The 19,961-nt window shown below is 39.8% G+C and overlaps 2 protein-coding genes across 2 annotated transcripts in view; one reads left to right on the top strand and one right to left on the bottom strand.

The window, feature by feature from the left end:
* Positions 1-7,537, bottom strand: part of TRAM (translocating chain-associated membrane protein 1) — an 82,318-nt gene extending 74,781 nt beyond the window's left edge. The window contains exons 1-3 of the mRNA XM_067152932.2: positions 7,309-7,537; positions 6,366-6,554; positions 6,131-6,246 (exon numbers count right to left, since the gene is read on the bottom strand). Of these exons, the coding sequence (XP_067009033.1) occupies positions 6,131-6,246; positions 6,366-6,554; positions 7,309-7,437 (434 nt within the window). The 5' untranslated portion in view covers positions 7,438-7,537. The remainder of the gene's footprint in view (positions 1-6,130; positions 6,247-6,365; positions 6,555-7,308) is intronic.
* A 5,797-nt stretch (positions 7,538-13,334) lies between these two features.
* LOC136879169 (gamma-butyrobetaine dioxygenase) overlaps positions 13,335-19,961 on the top strand; it is a 193,428-nt gene continuing 186,801 nt past the window's right edge. Inside the window, exon 1 of the mRNA XM_068228943.1 lies at positions 13,335-13,461. The gene's annotated coding sequence lies outside the window, so the exon portion shown is untranslated. The remainder of the gene's footprint in view (positions 13,462-19,961) is intronic.

Raw genomic sequence — 19,961 nt, 5'->3', positions numbered from 1 at the left:
ATGTTGAAAAATGATTTCGTAAAACATTATACAATAATATCTAAAACAACGATAACACACCAAAGTATGTTAAAAGAGAGTGAATTAACAGTTTTGAAGATTAAAACGTGATTAAACATGAAATTTTGAGAGTTTAAAACCAAAATGGATCCATATTTTTATAATATCATTAAGACTGTGATGGCCTTGAGTATAAACACAATCATCAAAGGGGGATGTTTCTTCAATTCCCAAGTTGAATCCAAGGTCGTAAAATCACTGTCAGTTATTTAAAACGGAAGTGTGAATGTAATAAACAAGTTAAAATGTATATGTTTGGGATATCTGAAAGTCGAGAAGAAAATGGAACTTTTGTAGAGGCGTTGCTTATGATAAAACGTATGTCAAAGCTAGCGGAGATCAGATCAAAAGTTAGATGTATGGCTTTTCAGGCGTTTGCTCTATTAACCAGCATTTCGTCTTAGGTCTGACACTAGACTCGTCAGAGTGGGATGTGTCAGACCCTACCCACTTATGCTGGGGTGTATGCAGGTGAACTTATCAGAAGCCTCTTATGTGGCACAGTCTGATAACTGCATACGGGAGATAAAACTCCACAATGGAATTAATGCCCGCCTAGCAATTCCAAATTGTAATTCTAAATTCCCATGGGAATTTAGAATTACTAAAAGCTAGCGGAGTTCGGAAATTATGTGGTAGTCGATAGTCAAGTTGATGTTATAATTCCGTTGAAACATTTGTTGGAAGAAATGTTCAGGATTTTCTGAAACAAAATGTAGAAGAAAGTTGGTGAATAATACCGTACTGTAGGCCTACAAGAGACTTCCCGTACGGAACCAAAATGAGAATAGTTACTTGTAACAAATTGTATATTGCCGCAAAAGGAATAACAGATTCTGCTAGAAAACAGGCAATTTACCTACATTTGGGTGGAGAAGGCTTGCAAGACATATTTTATTCTATCCCTGAACACAACAGGTAAAGCTGTGCATGAATATACTTTAGAATTGTTAGATAAACATTTTTTACCGAAAAGCAATCTGCTATTTGAGTGGCATATTATGAAGTCTATGAAACAGGACGTTAGTGAAACATCTGACACCTTCATATCTAGGTTGCATCAACAAATTGTCAAATGTGATTTTAAAGATACCATAACAAAAAAAGAATTGGAGGACATGTTTATTTGTGACCAGTTCGTAGAGGGTTGCAAATCAGATGAAGTCAGAAAGAGAATATTGGAAAAATCCTGTCACACTAGATGATTTGGTTGACATTCGACGGGCTCACAAAATTATAAACATACAGATATCACATTTTAGTAAGGACGACGGTTCTGAGTAAGAGGTACATAGTATGTCGAATAGGAAGAAATATGGGATTTCACAAAGAACTATTTCCAATAGTGACAACAACACTGGTGCTCCGTCGAAAACTAGTTATAATAGTCATCAAAATAGAGGAGAAAGGAAATGTTATCGCTGCGGGAAAACAAATCACTTAGCAAGTGACCCCCAGTGCCCTGCAAGAAACAAAGTTTGCCAGACTTGTAATTTAACGGGGCACTATCGGAAGTGTTGTAGAACAAAAAGGACATATACGTTAGAATCGGGGGAGTCAACTGTTGATGATGAAGTTTCTTACGTGGGTAACGTCAAATATGAAGTCGGCCCTGGATTTGGTAGTGATTTAGACTACACCTTTCTTACAAATTATGAAAAAAAAACGGGAGACAACGGGAAAGACCACTTGTCTATTGTCAGGGGTACCCTTCATTTTTATTATTGACTCGGGATCTACATGTTATTGACCAAGAAACTTGGAAAGAATTTAAAAGGAAGCAGGTAACCGATAAAGTAAAATTACTAAATACTGTAGTTCGAAAATACTTTTCACTTACGGTAGAACCGATCCATTGGATATTTTAGGAGAGTTCGAGACGGACATAACGCATTCCAGTAGAAAAATTAGTACCACTGTTGTAGTTATTAAAGGTAGGGGACCACCTATTTTGGGACGTTCCTCGGCTACAAAACTAGGAATATTACAAATTTCTGAGCAGGTTAATCAGACGGTGGTTTCTGACACATCGAAGGTGGGCAAAATAAAGAATTTTCAGCTTAAATTACCAATCGACCCGAAAGTCCCACCAGTTATTCAACCTCTGCGGAGGGTGCCATTGGCATTGAAACAAAAAATAGCACAACGTATCCTTGAGCTGGAGCAAAATGACATAATTGGAAAGGTTGAAGGACCGTCAAGATGGGTTTCCTCTCTTGTACCAATTTCAAAAGGTGACAGCGTTAGATTGTGCGTCAATATGCGAATGGCAAATAAAGCTGTACTAAAGGTTAGCCATCCCTTACCGACCATGGAAAACCTACACCCTGAAATTAGTGAAAGCAAATACTTTTCAAAGTTGGATGTTAGGTCAGCTTTTCACCATGTGGAGTTGCATCCAGACTCACGGGAGATAACAACATTTAGCACACATTTAGGCTTATATAGGTTCAAGCGGCTAATGTTTGGTTTGAATCTGGCAGCTCCCGAGTTCCGAGTTCCAAAAGATAATGGAGTATCTGATAAGGAACAAGATTCCTACAGGAGTTTACGTATTTATTGATGACATTCTGGTGTATGGGGAAACTAAAGAAATACATGATTCAAGATTAAAAAAGGTTCTTGAAGTTTTTCGTGCGCACGGTATTGAACTGAATGAGGAAAAGTGTGAAGATGGTAAAACTTCAATTAAGTTCTTGGGTCACATAATATCAGCTAATTGCATTAGGCCTACCGAAGACAGAGTGGCGGCTCTGAAGAATTGCAGAAGAACACAAAATGTGTCTGAGCTGAGGTTTTCTAGGCCTACTGAACTATGTAAGTAGATTTATTACGAACATATCAACCGACAGCTTACACATAAATCTGCACAGTTTGCATGGAAACAAGTACACCAAGAGGTTTTTAATAAAATAAAAAAAGTACTTACATCTAGTTCAGTTTTAGGATATTTCAACCCCAAGGACGAAACAGTAGTGATGGCAGACACTGGCCCAAAAGACTTGGTGCGGTGCTGATACAACGGAACAATGAAGGGATCCCACGCATAATTTGCTACATTAGTCGCAGCCTGTTAGATGTCGAACAAAGGTACTCTCAGACGAAGAAAGAAGCACTTGGGATTGTCTGGGCGTGTGAGCGTCTAAGGATTTTCCTGACAGGTAAGCAGTTTTCCCTGTATACGCACCATAAACCACTAGAGGTAATTTTTGGGCCTAGATCAAAACCCTGCGCGAGAATTGAACATTGGCTTCTGAAACTCCAATCTTTTGACTTTCAAGTTAAGTATGTAAAGGGGAAAAATAACATAGCAGATCCTTTATTACGGTTAAGTGAGAATTCAATCGGTGAAGCCAAGGAGGACAATTATCTGATGTACTTGGCTACGTATTTGGCACCAGTTGTATTATCTTTGGAGGAAATTGATGAAGCTTCAAAAATTGATCCCACTCTAAAAAAGGTCCAGTCACATTTACAAACAGGGTGTTGGGATCGTAATGACTTTGACCTCCTTTCATTTCGGGCAATGATGTCGCAATTATGCATCGTGGACAATATATTACTGAAAGAAACTAAGTTTGTAATTCCGAAAAGTTTACAAACTAGGGTCCTTGGTTTGGCACACGAGGGTCATCCGGGAATTTTGGAAATGAAAAACAGACTCAGATCTAAAGTATGGAGGCCTGGAATGGACAGAGCAGTGGAAAGGACAGTGAGAACATGTCTGGGTTGTCAGATTACCAGTAAACCCGAAAAGCCCGAAAAAATATCTCCGACAGTAATTCCTAAAAAGCCTTGGGAATGAATAGCTGCTGATATTCTGGGTCCTTTCCCTAATGGGGTACAACTATTGATCGTGATAGATTATTTTAGCCGTTTCATGGAAGTAACAAAACTAAGTAGTACTGACTCTAAAAGCATAATAAAGGCCCTAGATGGTATTTTTGCAAGATACGGGTATCCTAAGGTTCTCTCAACAGATATCGGCATGAACTTCATCAGTGCAGAGACGGGAAATTACCTGCAAAAGTGTGGAATTCATCACCACAGAGTTAGCCCATTACATACACAAGCAAATGGCACAGTGGAAAGACTGAACCCAGGGTTAACTCAACGACTACGGATTGCCAATGCCATGAAATTAGATTGGGAGTTAGAACTAAACAAGTACCTACTGATGTACCGGAACCATGAGCACCAGACTACAGGGGTTAGTCCAGCAAAGTTATTTTTTAACAGAAAATTGAGGGACAAAATTCCCAGTCTGGCCCCATACAAAACAAAAAAATTATTAGAAGAGGTGGTGGAACGAGACCTTATTCAAAAGTTTAAAAAGGGAGAATACGCGGACATTAGACGTGGGGCCCGAGAAAATAAATTATCAGAGGGCCACAAGGTTTTGATGCGTAACCCCAAAGTAAACAAATTTTCAACCACATTTGAACCCACACCTTTAAAATTCGTCAAGAAGAATGGCAACGCTGTGACAGTAGAGACTTCGGATGGTAGACAAATAACTCGCAACTCTACCTTGTTCCGGCCTTTTCATGAGCTGTTGTCTGAGGACGAGTCGGAGAGTGTGAAAGAGGAACCAGAGAAGAAAGAAGAAGGGAGCCAAGAATCAGGACCGAGATGAAGTCAACGGGAGAGGAAACCTCCAAGATTTTTGTCAGAGTATGATTTAAAATAAAAAATAAAAAAGGAGTGATGTACTGAGTAAAACTTCCGCAAGCGGGCCGGGCATGGCGCGCCTCACACTCCGCTCGCTGTACACACGCAGGCTTCGCGGCGGGTGATGCTGTCACCAACTGTTGAGAAAATGTGACGATATGTTACAACCACTAAATTAACTTTTTTCTTGCCGTGCGGGCAGTATGCTCCACGGCGATAGTTAAGAGCCTCTCGAAGGGAGTGTGGCCCCCAAAGGGGGCCACTGTTCTCATGACAAGAGCTTGGCCTGGATTTACAAAGATAGGTTACAGCTACTAAATTACATTTTTTTCTTGACGAGCGAGTGTTTTTATTTTGCGCGGGTTGGTGTGGCGCACATGCGAACTCTAGCGGAAAAAAGTTACATAGACTTCTTCACAGCTGATTGGAGCTGGTCAATGGGAGTAAAGATAATGGTGGCAATTTCTTCTTTCATGCTGTCTTGCTTTCAATTTTCCTATATAAGAAAGAATGTCTTTTGGGGCGGGATGGTGGGATTATAGCAAGCATAGATGAAGGATCTCTCCTCTCTGGTACTCCGGGTATTGTAAAACATTCCTTTTCAGTCTTTACTAACGATTACCAATGCCGGCCCACTTGTGGAAGCACCACCATGTACTGTACTATCGATATGTAGAAGATCGATGTGTGTGTGTTGTAATATCAGGGAGAAGAGAAATTGTTGTTTATGCTTTGCATGTAATGGCGACTGTCTATAAAGAGATTGTTTATTTCGTTAAATCGCTAATTATTCACTACACATCCCCTATTAACACTAACAGGAAATGAGAAAAGATGAGGTATGATCGCTCAAAGAATGAAGGTATCGGCAAAGGAAACTGAAGGGCCACAAAGGGTGAGAAAATGAAACTCCCTACCGCTGGGGTCAGAAAAGAGTTGACAAATGAAGGCCCGATAGGAAAGATTGAAGTAAGTGGAAACAATGCCAAACTTAGCTAGAGTAACTGTGGTTGCCAATCCACGCTCATGGTCGCTCTTTTACTTGCCTCATGCGACAGGCAGGGGATAGGCCTACTTTGGATGTTATTCTACTGCACCCACCAACAGAGGGTATTAATGCGTCAACGTTGGCTACCCTGTTTACTGAATTCCGACTGAATTTCAAACCTTTCTTGAGTATCGGCAATCGCATCTTTACAGATGTCTGAGCCACCTTCAACATTATATTCTATCCTAGAAAGGAGTCCATTCTCACAAATACAAGTCATCCACGGGCACCAACTAAAAAGAACTGCACCAGGGTTTCTCTGGAGGCCACACACCATCAACGATTATTTTTAGCAGATTTGCATGTCTTCAAGTGTAACATGTATTTTTCTTTAAATGGATCAATACTAACCTGAATATAACATCACCACCCCACAAAACGGACATGACATAGAAGACAAGAAGCTGACCAGATTCATTAAACTTGCTGTGCTTTGATTTAGACAAGTGTAGTTTACGGCTGATTTTCTGAAAGAAATAATATTAAGAGTACAATAATGGATGAATAAAAATTCTACACTATAATTATTATTCTTTTAATGAACTTTAAACTGGACTAAAATGACAGTACAGTAACTAAAACTTACGTCTAGCACATACTCCTGTATTATGGCGTGCGTAACAATACAGATGAGGAAGTAGAAGAAAACAGCACACAGATCCTTCCATCCATAAGTGTAGCGCACAGCCTGCATGGGTTCTCCCATAACAGGTTCTTGTTCTAACGTGACATTGTGGTGAACAGCAACAAACATGTAGCAAATCGGGGAAACCACCTTCAAACATAGAAAACTTAAGAGAAACCTGTACTAAAATAACAGCTTAATGACAAGCTAACATCAAAATAATTAAAAAATAAAAGTCATTAGGCCTATAAGCTACAGTGACTTCACACAAGTAACCTAATTATGAATAAAAGATGGACTGAAATTAGAAAGCTTAGCGATAATAAAGCATATGTGTATTAAAAAAATACAAAAATGAGTTTTGTACAAAACCAGTGCTATTTGCAATTTGCAAGAAATGCCACACATTTATTATAAAAATCAGTTTCTAACTTAATAATAGCTGAGGTTACTCTATATTATCTGTCCTAACTAGGTAATACAATACAGTTGCAGTACTTATAATAAATAGGCCCACACAAGTAGGTTAAATTAATAGTGAGGTGACATACTTAAGCGACACAGATATGGAGCAAATATTCTTGATCTGCTTCATATCAAATACTTGGGATACACACGCACATCGCAATTCCTGGAGTAGTTTCATCTTTTACAGAAGAAAAATAACATTTAGGCCTAGGTACATAAAAATATTTTGGCTCCTTCAAATGTTACCACCCAAAGACAAATCAGTTTGTCCCTTGATGCATGTATATAATTCCAGACAATATAAATCAATATACCATAACGCGAAAGATAAAATAGAAAAACTGAAGCTATCAGCCACAAAATGACAAACATTAAACTGCCCGAATAGGTTAACCACTATGACATATGGTAATATAATACTATTGTTTTCACTCACCTGAATCATCAGTCCTATAATAAATATCATAGCAATACATGATACAATATCTGCATGGTTCTGGATAACAAACTCGTGACTCAAAATCGGTGGATTTTTGTTAGAGCTTTTCCTTCCCCTGATACCCATCTTGGACAGGAAAGTACTTCACACGTTAAACAGCCAACACTAACCGGACACCAACTTCAACTGAGGTGGCAGATAGAAAGAAATCGGTCGTGCCGTGCCGAGTGCTCACAACCTCTTCTGTAAACAACGGAAGTTCGTGGTCAATGTGTTGGCACGGCTCTAATCAACTTAACATGCACATGCGTCTATAAGAATATGTATTCCTGTAATTGAAATACTGTACCTGTGAACGATATGAACATAAAGTCATATAAAATTAATTCGCTTGCAAAACCGAGCGAACATATCCCAGAGCCAGCACTGAAGAATCATTTGTTGATTAAATTGTTGTGCTAATATGGCGCTTTCTTTAACTTTAGTAGGTGGTCTACACCAAAGTGAAAATCGAGTTCAACAAAACAATTTATTCTGCGCATTCTTATGTGATTGTTGTCATTAGGATAGGAGCCGAATATTGCGGTTTCCTCAATTCTAGAGACGCTTCTTGCACAGCTTATTTTTAGTAGCTATATTTTAAAACGGGTCGCTCTGTGTCTGTACAGGTGATGTTACATTCGGCCATAATAACGGTGCCGGTATTATACTTCAGTCCCAGTCACCACCGATCTGTATTTAGGACTGTCTTCCAGGTGGCAGATACCCTATAAGTTGTTTACCTAGTCTTTTCTTAAATAATTTCAAAAAAGTTAAACATGTATCAACATCAGTCTATCAATCTGATGCATGTTGATGCGACGTTAAAATCTCGGCCGATATGTCGCATAGATTGACGCCTATCCTACTCCTTTATCCAGATTTGGGATTGGCACTACGATGTCTATGGCACATCAACTCTACAAGCTTTGTCTACTGTCGTTGCCTATGAGATATACAAGGTTAGGACATAGCTACTAACTAGCTGATGTACCCGTGCTTCACTGCGGGATTCGCAGAAAGACTGACTTTGTGGTTTTCATAACTGAAGCCAACATAGGTCTTTAGAAAAACGTCAGTAGGAAGGCAGCGATTAAAAGCAATGTTATAATATAAAATACTCGATCAAATGAAAAACCGCACATTTTCTCACTTTCAACGAACAATACTACGGTGCCGATTTAACAGTCCAAAGTTCTAGAGCTGTAATGACCAGGCCGCAGACGGCCGTGAACACTCCTCTGCCATTATTCTGTTAAATATGCACACTGCTCATTCCAATCAGTGTCTCAGAGTAGGGATTGAATAGCTCGAATACTATGAGTTATTTATTCGTATCAGAAGTAATCAAGCCAAACCCCATGGCACTACAGCCCTTGAAAGGCTTTGGCCTACCAAGCGACCGCTGCTCAGCCCGAAGGCCTGCAGATTACGAGGTGTCGTGTGGTCAACACGACGAATCCTCTCTGCCATTATTCTTGGCTTTCTAGACCGGGGACGCCATCTCATCGTCAGATAGCTCCTCAATTTTAATCACGTAGGCTGAGTGGACCTCAAACCAGCCCTCAGGTCCGGATAAAAATCCCTGACCTGGCCGGGAATCGAACTCGCGGCCTCCGGGTAAGAGGCAAGATCTCGACCATTTGGTGTGGCCTTCACTAAATCTTGCATGGTGCAAACGAGAGTGCAGGAGTTGCAATTAAGGAGGTGCGCTATGGTTTGTTCTTCTCCGCAGACACAGAGGGTTGACTCTTCAGATAGACCAGATGAATGTCATGCTAAAGAAGAATCTACACTATGTGATCAAAAGTATCCGGGCACCTGGCTGAACATGACGTACAAGTTCGCGGCACCCTCCATCGGTAATGCTGGAATTCAATATGGCGTTGGCCCACCCTTAGCTTTGACGACAGCTTCCACTCTCACAGGCATACGTTCAATCAGGTGCTGGAAGGTTGCTTAGGGAATGGCAGCCCATTCTTCACAGAGCGTTGCACTGAGGAGAGGTAGCAAAGTCAGTCGGTAAGGCCTGGCACGAAGTCGGCGTTCCAAAACATCCCAAAGGTGTTCTATAGAATTCAGGTCGGGACTCTGTACAGGCCAGTCCATGACAGGGATGTTATTGTCATGTAACCACTCCGCCACAGGCCGTGCATTATGAACAGGTGCTCGATCGTGTTGAAAGATGCAATCGCCATACCCGAAGTGCTCTTCAACAGTGAGAAGCGAAAAGGTGCTTAAAACATCGATGTAGGCCTGTGCTGTGATAGTGCCACGCAAAACAACAAGGGGTGCAAGCCCCCTCCATGAAAAGCACGACCACACCATAACACCACCGCCTCCAAATTTTACTTTTGGCACTACACACGCTGGCATTCACCATACACACATCCTGCCATCGGATCGCCACATTGTGTACCGTGATTCGTCACTCCACATAAAGTTTTTCCACTGTTCAATCGTCCATTGTTTACGCTTCTTGCACCAAGTGAGGCATCATTTGGCATTGACCTGCATGATGTGTGGCTTATGGGCAGCCGCTCGACCGTGAAATCCAAGTTTTCTCACCTCCTGCTGAACTGTCATAGTACTTGGAGTGGATCCTGATACAGTTTGGAATTCCTGTGTGATGGTCTGGATAGATGCCTGCCTATTACACTTTATGACCCTCTTCAACTGTCGGCGGTCTCTGTCAGTCAACAGACGAGGTTGGTACGTACACTTTCATGCTGTACGTGTCCCTTCACATTTCTACTTCACTATCACATCAGAAACAGTGGACCTAGGAATGTTTAGGAGTGTAGAAATCTCACGTACTGACTTCTGACCCAATTGACACCCAATCACCTGACCACGTTCGAAGTCCGTGAGTTCTGCGGAGCGCCCCATTCTGCTCTCTCACGATGTCTAATGACTACTGAGGTCGCTGCTATGGAGTACCTGGCAGTAGGTGGTGGCACAATGCACCTAAGATGAAAAATGTATGTTTTTGGGGGTGTCCGGATACTTTTGATCACATAGTGTAACTCCCCAGCTACTTCCCGCCAATATTCAGGCAGGTTGTTACATTCGGTACAACCAAGGCCGCACTAGATAGACAGGCCACAAGGGTTGGACCGTGACGTCACGAGAGTGGCTGGCGTTCAGCATGGTAGTGTACGGCCCGCTCTCACTGTTACCATGACATTATTCGTTTATTTAACGATATAATTGAAGTCACTTTCAATTGCGGTTTTATTTAGGCTTGTGCACTACACGAGTTTTATGCGGGGGGAGGGGCAAACTGGCGGGGCAGTTTATGTTCATTTCTTTATGTAAAATTAAGCTGACATCTGTCATTTGTAACGGAAGGCGGTTTCATGTAAAAGATTAAAACCCATAATATGTATGAAAATAGTTTTAATGTTACTAGACAAATACATTATAGCAATTCACAACAATAGTCTGGAACCTTTCATAGAAATTAGGCTTCAGCTTAAAACTTATCTAACAATTCTTAAGGTTTCAGTTTATCCATTTTTCTTTTCTTTGCCAATTTATGGGTATCCTTACTTGAGGATTTCTTCTTCTTAGCCACGAGTTTGTCTGCGATAACTTTTCTATAGTTATTCAGTAATATATTAAAAAAGATATTTATACATTTGTAAACAAAATCTTTAAAACTATTTCTACAATCACTGCATATTTCAAACATGACATTTTCATTTTTCAGAACATTGTTGGCAAGCAAAATCAGAATGTTTCTCTGAGAATCCCCATGTAAAAACCTCGATTCAAATTGATCACTCACCGGGCGAGTTGCCTGGCCGTGTGGTTAGGGACGCACGGCTGTGGGCCTGCATCCAGAAGATAGTGGGTTCGAATCCCACTGTTAGCAGCCCTGAAGATGGCTTTCCTTGGTTTCCCATTTTTACACCAGGCAAATGCTGGAGCAATTTCCTCTGCTATGGCTTTTAGTTTGTTAACAGTGATTCCCAAGCTATAACTTTAAAGTGTTGTGGATTTCTCAAAGTATGTTCGATTATTAATGACTGAACTAGAATCATAAAATCTTTTCCTATTGAGGTTATGCCGTTTATTTTTCCTTTTGGGAGTTAATTTAAATTTAATCTTAGAGATGTAATGGTCTGAATCAACATTGACACCACACATAACTTTAACATTATAGATTTCTTCATGGAATTTACGATCCATGGCCACATGATCTATTTGGGATTCACCCAATTTAACATTTGGACTTGCAAAGCCCATTTGAATTCACCCACAAAGCAATCTGATTGGCTAACTTCAGCAGCTGATAACATGACAATGGCACGAGATATCCAATTACTTTTTTCAAATTATTTATCAGTATGGCCAACCACCTGATGCTCATATACCCGGTTCATGTTGTTTCTGACCACCCTGTGACAACTCACAGAATATTTATTACTTTCCTTTCAATAATTGTAAGTTAAGAGAATTATTTGCTCCAGGTTGGTAGTGCACTGTTGTCTGCTGCCTTCTATGTGATTTTCATTTACGTACTACCCCTGCTTTCTCTTATAACAGAACTGTTGGAACTCGTTCAACAATTGTCAGGAAAGTTTCCTCAAAAAGAGGTCATTATTGTGTTATCATTTTTAGTACTAATTATACAGTATAATTGTTGTTTAGAATAATAGCCTTTAATGTAAATTCTATCCTTTCTTGATAATATACTGGTTTTCTAAAATATTTGGAGAGCCATAGTCTGCCTTCCAATGCCCTCTTGTGGGTGGGGGCAGTAGAATAACACCCATGGTATCCTGTGCCTGTCGTAATAGGTGACTAAAAGGGGCTCCAGGCATTTTTAACTTGGGAGCATAGGTTGGTTACCATGGTGCCCTTAGCTGAGCCCTGACATTGCTTCCACTTACTTGTGCCAGGCTCCTATCTGACCTCCCTTGGTCTATTCTTGTTCTTTTCTGACCCCAGTGGTATTAGAACATTCAAAGTCTAGGTAGTATTTCATTTTCACGCCCTTCATGGCCCTTAACTTTCTTTGACCAATACCTTCATTTTTTGAAGTGGCAGATCCCTTCCATTTTTTTCCCTCTGATTAGTGTTGATAGAGGCTAGTTTTTAGTTGTAGATCATCTTAAAACAATAATCACACCTTAAGTAGTATTACACTAACCACCTCCAAATTTTTTTAGGGAAAAAATCCAACCAAGAGTTTTTTCAATAGTGTAAATACTTTTTGGATTCACCTGTAAGGTTTATTGTAGATACACTAGTGCTGTGTCTTCTTCTTCCTGGTCTTATTCCCAATATATTGGATCAGCACCTGATGGGTATTTGGCCTAGTTTTACTACCAGATGCCCTTCCTCCTATGGGGAGGGTTTTTTATTCACTATTGCATGTAGTTAGTAGCATAGTGAGTTGTAAATAAATGAAGAGAACACCCAGTTCCCAAGCCAAAGAAATTAACTATATGAAATTAAAATCACTGACCTGGCTGGCAATTGAACCCAAGACCCCCTAAACTGAAGGACAGTATGTTGACCATTCATCTAAGGAGACAGAATAAAAGCATTGTGGCTCATAAGGTACAATATTATCTTCCATGAAAATTGTACCTAAATTAGTGGCAGAAATTTGAATTTCTAAAATGCAATTTATTTTCTAAATACATCCCTGTTTATGAACTAAGGGAGGTAGATAATTGATATTTACCTCTAGTTGATGTTGAAAGGTGCACAAGTCTTAGATAAAATATTTCTTTAGATATGAACCTACAATTGTCATGTCCAGGTACCTTTAATCACTCTAAGCATTAATTTTAAAACCCTTCTGAATTAGATGTATGCATGAACTTCCACAAAGAATTCAGTGCAAGAATACAGTGCCTGCTATATAGCTGTGAGCCTAAGACAAGTTGCAGCAGTGCCCTATTATCCAAACAAGATAATATATCTGATCAAGGCCAAGTCCATCCAAAGGTTAAAGTGACAGCTGTTGGGCTGACCCTTGGTACTGGACTTGCCTCACTTGCTATTTGAATACAACTATCAACTGGTGCAGTAGTCTGGACACACATTTTCGAAGAAGGCTGATTAGTCAGAAGGTTAATGCAGGATTACGTAGTGGTATGTACAGTACTTAAATACTTTCATATCTTACAGCATAATAACATTACCTTGACTTCTGGAGGGTGACTTGTGTTTGGAGGTTTCAAGGTAGGGTAGGCAATTGTAATGATGGCCTTGACTTAAACCAGTGCTGATTGTGTGGTATAGTCCAGGACTCCACTTGCAAAATTGGAAGGTACTCCCAGTAAAACAATCCTGTATTAGGATAAATACGTATTATAGTATCGGGATTAGAAAACATTTGTGTCATGTTTGGTTACTTAAAGTAATACATATTTTCTTGTCTATTAATTTTGGGTGGCTATAATTTTACGTTATATAAATACAACCTGGATGAAAAGAGCGCTGTCATACTCTAGAACTTTTGATTTCTTTCCTCAGGGGTTGGCCACCACAGGGCCCCTAGTTGAGTCATGTATTGGTTCAAAATTTTACATTTCTGTGGCAGAACAATAATCACTAACATCATGGACTTCCCTATCTGTTCCTTGATGATGTTGACAATAAAACAACAACAACAACAACAACAACAACAACAACAACAATATTAGTAGTATAGCTTCATCTTCAGAATTAGGCTGCCTGCACTCCACTTTACTGTACCAGACCGGCTGACAGAGAAACCAGGTAACCTATTACTACTCCCTATAATTGTGGGTTATAGAATATATCTGTGGTATGCTCTGCCTGTTATAAGAGGTAACTTGGATTCAATATGGTTTGGTTCCCTTGGCTGAGTCTGACATAGCCCAACTTACTTGTGTCACGCTCCTCACTTTCATCTATGTCATCCGACCTCTCTTGGTCAACTCTTGATCACTTCCAACATGAACAGTATTAGGTTTGTGAGGCCTAGTCTTTCCTTTCCATGCCCTTTATGGCCCTACTGTTTCTTTAGCCAATACCCTCATTCTTCAAAGGGTTGAACTACTCTTTTTCCTCCCTCTGATTAGTGTTAATAGAGGATGGCTGCCCAGTTGTACTTCCTCTTTATTAATCAACACCACCACCAGATGTATCACCAGAGATTATTTAATGTCAACATCCTATGATATGGAGTGCCGATGGACCTTCGAAAATCCACCTCCCATAATTGAGAGCTCCGATCTACACATGCAGCTGGTAAATGGTGCTGATGTTCAATACCTGAAACAAAATCAATGAAAATCTACTTTTTATGTATCTTTCTACCTTTGCCATCAGTATTAATTATATTTCAAACTGCCACTATTGATAAAGCTTTCATGTGCCAGTTTATTCATAAATTAGTATTCTGATGTAGCTCCAGATAGGTACTACCTATATTTATGTTGAACCAAAAGCTGTTGCTTCATATCCATCAACATTGAGAGACTAGACAGTTCAAGGAGAATCATTATACCTAACAGTTATTTAGACTTCACTACACTTATTTATACAGAATAGTATAATCCACGACTTTTAAGCATGGAGATGTGCTAGGGTTGCAATATGTCATGGATTTTACAGACAATCCATGATTTATTGAGTTAGAAGAATGTTGGGGCATAAAGACAATGTTCTGCAATAATTTATTGTAGTTATTTTGAAGTTTTGAAAGTCAGCTTTGGGTAATTTACATTCTGAACTGCTCAGAATTATAGGGTATTATAGGGGGTGTATTGTTGGGGTGGCCTAGGGAGAGGTGATAAGGGTACAGGGAACTGAAGTCAAGTAGGGATGACATTAAAATGTTAGTGCTCACCTGTAGAAGTACTGTAAAGAAAGGAATAGAAGTAAGTAATTTAATAGATATATATTTACCAGATATTGTAATAGGAGTTGAATCATGGCTGAGAAATGATATAATGGATGCAGAAATTTTCTCACAGAACTGGAGTGTGTTTCACGTTACAATTCTCATTTTGGTCTGTATTGAAATGTAGGTGAAAATTAAAAAACACTTGTAACATTCTTTGTCTTAACTGGAGTGTGTATCGTAGAGATAGGATAGGAATGGTAGGAAGGGGAGTATTCATCCTGGTGAAAGAAGAATTTGTAAGTTACGAAAAAGTTCAAGATGACAAACATGAAATTCTAGGTGTAAGGCTCATCTCTAACGATAATAGACAACTTGATATCTTTGGAGTGTACAGACCAAGAAAGAGTAGCGTTGATGCTGATTCACAATTATTTGATAAGATAATCAACTATGTGGGAAATAATATGGAAAGGAACATGATAGTAGTGGGTGATCTCAATTTACCAAATGTCAATTGGGAAGGTAATGTGAACGACAGGAAGCATGACCAACAAATGGCAAATAAGTTAATATGGGAAGGGCAGCTGATTCATAAAGTGATGGAACCAAACAGGGGGAAGAATATTCTGGACGGAGTGGTGGTAAAACCAGATGAGCTCTATAGAGAAACCAAAGTAATGTAGGGTATTAGTGATCACAAAGCTGTTTTTATCGTAGTTAAAAATAAATGTGAAAGAAAGAAAGGTATTAAAATTAGAACTTTTAGGCAGTATCATATGGCTGAAAAAACAGGCATGAGGGAGTTTTGAAAAGTAACTATGATCAATGGAAAACGAAAATAAAAATGTAAATAGACTCTGGGATGGGTTTAAAGCAATTGTTGAGGAATGTGAAAGTAGGTTTGTACCTTTAAAGGTGGTAAGGAATGGTAAAGATCCACTATATTATAACAGAGAAGTAAAGAGATTAAGAAGGAGGTGCAGATTGGAAAGAAATAGAGTTAGAAATGGCTGTGGAAGTAAGGAGAAATTGAAGGAACTTACTAGGAAATTGTTTCTAGCAAAGAAGTCAGCTAAGGATAACATCATGGCAAGCATAATGGATGGTCATACAAATTTTAGTGAAAAATGGAAGAATACAGTATCTTTAAGGCTGAAACAGGTTCAAAGAAGGACATTCCACGAATCATTAATGAACGAGGGTAGTGTGTATGCAAAGATCTTCAAAAGGCAGAAGTATTCAATCAGCAGTCTGTAAATATAGTTGGTTACAAGTTTTTGAAGGAAGTGTAGGTGGTAAGAACGGTAGGGGTAGACCAAGGTATGAATATGACAAGCAGATGAGAGCAGATGTAGGATGCAATAGTTACGTAGAAATGAAAAGGTTAGCACAGGATAGGGTGGCATGGAGAGTTGCATCAAACCAGTCTATGGACTGATGACTCAAACAACAACAACAACAACAATGGAAGGATAATGTCCATATAGAGGATGTGACTAATACTAAAGAAGTATTAAAATTTAAATATGATAAAAATGACATTTACAGAAAGATATAAAAGTTGAAAACTAGAAAAGTGGCTGGAATTGATAAGATTTCTGGGGATATACTAAAGACAGTGGGTTGGGATATAGTACCATATTGGAAGTGCTTATTTGATTATTGTTTGCATGAATGAGTACCAAATGAACGGAGAGTTGCTATATATAGTAGCTCTGTGTATAAAGAAAAGGGTGATAGCAGTGGCATATCGTGGATTCCCCACGGAGGCACGCAACTAGTAACCATGCAGTAGTACAATGTATTTACTAAATTCCAATTCCACTCACCCTAGTTACATATAGGTGAATTCGACGCTGTGATTCTTTTTTCAGAATTCCTTGGTGGCGTCACTGTAGAAGTCCTCACATGTTTTCAACTCAACAAGATGATCCTTCTCTATTATTATTATTATTATTATTATTATTATTATTATTATTATTATTATTATTATTATTATTATTATTATTATTATTGTACCGGGCGGTACACCTCCGCGCCGCTAATTTAAAATTTGCACCAGTTGAAACTCTCCTACTGGAGGAAGCCTGAACTTTAACTACTGTGTTAATTTTCGAGTTTCTCAGAAGATGTCACTACTTGTAAATGTTGAAGTTTCTGAACTGGGTCATTTTCGATGTATTTTTGTTTTGCCTGTAGTAAGAAGTGTGGACATTCTCTTCCAGAAGGCACTACTGAAGAACTACAATTATGCACCCTAGTGCGAAGTGAAAGAACTATGTTTTTGGAGAAAATTTGAATTCATAAGTTTGTTCTTTGTTAAATTTCTTTCAGTTATTGTTTATGTTGGCAATATTAACCCCTTCTTTCCGCCAGGTTTGAATTTAACCAATCTCGAATTTCTTTAATTAATTTATGACCAATCAGGTGTATCTTCTTCAACTTGGGTATGTTGCTTAACCCTAGCCAATAAAAAATTTTGTGGGAGGGTGTTCTCATTCCTGAAACGCCTCGAACTTTCCACGAGGGTATATAAACTGCTGATTTTCGGGTCTCCGCGCCACTTCAGTAACATCTTTCAGTGTGTAAAGTACGTAGCAGGGGGCGGGAAGCGCCTCTTTCTTCGGGCAGCAGTTCATCCACAAGGTAATGGCCTTTTAATAACTTCTTTTCTTGCTAGCTCAGCAGTTTAACTCTCGGGGCAGGTCCGAAGCCTTTCCACCATGTAACTTTTCCCCTAAAATGTAAAGACACTTGTATCTATTCTATCTTTTAAACTACATATTGGGATAGAGAGTGCTTAACCCTCTCGAGCTCCCACTCATTTTGCTTCGAGGTGAAATTATTTTCTCAACCGTTTCTTCCTGTCTAGCGTAATGTAAATTGTCTTCTCATATAAGTCACCTCCTTAGTATGGGATTAGCCCTTGCATTAACGGCCTAGTGCCAAGTAGGTTTTAAACAAAATGTATTAGGAGGGCAGCTTCGCCTCCTCTCAAATTGGTATTGTCGAGGCCATGTAATATTTCTGTTTCTTTACTTAATAGGCCTCAGTAACCATGTGACCTTGCCGCGGTGGGGAGGCTTGCGTGTCCCAATGATGCAGATAGCCGAGCCGCAGGTGCAACCATATCGGATGGGTATCTGTTGAGAGACCAGACTAATGAATGGTTCATCGAAAGGGGGGTAGCAGCCTTTCGGTAGTTGCAAGGGCGGCAGTCTAGATGATTGACTGATACGGCCTTGTAATAATACTCAACATGGCTTAGCTGTGTTGATACTGCTACACGGCTGAAAGCAACGGGAAACTACAGCCGTAACCACCTCCCGAGGACATGCAGCTCTCTCTGTATGAATGATGTACTGATGATGGCTTCCTCCCGGGTAAAATATTCCGGAGGTAAACTAGTCCCCCATTCGGATCTCCGGGTGGGGACTACACGAGAGGGGGCGATCATCAGGAAGATGGATACTGACATTCTGCGAGTCGGAGCGTGGAATGTTAGAAGTTTGAATCGTTGTGGTAGGTTAGAGAATCTGAAAAGGGAGATGGATAGGCTAAAGTTAGATGTAGTTGGTATAAGTGAAGTACGTTGGCAGGAAGAACAGGATTTTTGGTCAGGTGACTACCGAATTATCAACACGAAATCAAACAGGGGTAATGCAGGAGTTGGTTTAATAATGAATAAGAAAATAGGGCAGCGGATAAGCTACTACGACCAGCATAGTGAAAGAATTATTGTCGCCAAGACAGACACCAAACCAATGCCCACCACAATAGTGCAGGTCTATACGCCTACTAGTTCAGCGGATGATGAAGAAATTGAAAGAATATATGAGGAGATAGAAGATTTAATACAATATGTCAAAGGTGACGAGAATCTAATTGTGATGGGAGACTGGAACGCAGTGGTAGGCCAAGGAAGAGAAGGTAGCACAGTAGGAGAATTTGGATTGGGACAAAGGAACGAAAGAGGAAGTTGGCTGGCTGAGTTCTGCACTGACCATAATTTAGTCCTCGCCAATACTTGGTTCAAACACCACAAACGACGGCTGTATACGTGGACGAGACCTGGAGACACTGGAAGGTATCAAATAGACTTCATTATGATTAGGCAGAGATTCAGAAACCAGGTGTTGGATTGCAAAACTTTCCCAGGAGCAGACGTGGACTCTGACCACAACTTGTTGGTCATGAAATGCCATCTGAAGTTGAAGAAATTGAAGAAAGGAAAGAATGCGAAAAGATGGGATCTAGACAAGTTGAAAGAAAAGAGTGTGAGGGATTGTTTCAAGGAACATGTTGCACAAGGACTAAATGAAAAGGCCGAAGGAAACACAGTAGAGGAAGAGTGGAGAGTCATGAAAAATGAAGTCAGTAGGGCTGCTGAAGAAATGTTAGGAAGGAAGAAAAGATCAACTAAGAATCAGTGGATAACTCAGGAGATACTAGACCTGATTGATGAACGACGAAAATACAAGAATGCTAAAAATGAAGAGGGCAGAAAAGAATACAGGCGATTAAAGAATCAACTGGATAGAAAGTGCAAGGTAGCTAAGGAAGAATGGCTGAAGGAGAAGTGCAAGGATGTCGAAGGCTGTATGGTCCTGGGAAAGGTGGATGCTGCATACAGGAAAATCAAGGAAACCTTTGGAGAAAGGAAATCTAGGTGCATTAATATTAAGAGCTCAGATGGAAAGCCACTTCTAGGGAAAGAAGACAAAGCAGAAAGATGGCAGGAGCATATCCAACAGTTGTATCAAGGTAACGATGTAGA

The sequence above is a fragment of the Anabrus simplex genome, chromosome 8 (assembly GCF_040414725.1).
Source record: "Anabrus simplex isolate iqAnaSimp1 chromosome 8, ASM4041472v1, whole genome shotgun sequence".
In the NCBI taxonomy this organism is placed as follows: Eukaryota; Metazoa; Arthropoda; class Insecta; order Orthoptera; family Tettigoniidae; genus Anabrus; species Anabrus simplex.
The sequence above is the reverse complement of the archived record's forward strand: the minus strand, read 5'-3'. Positions and strand labels throughout refer to the sequence as shown.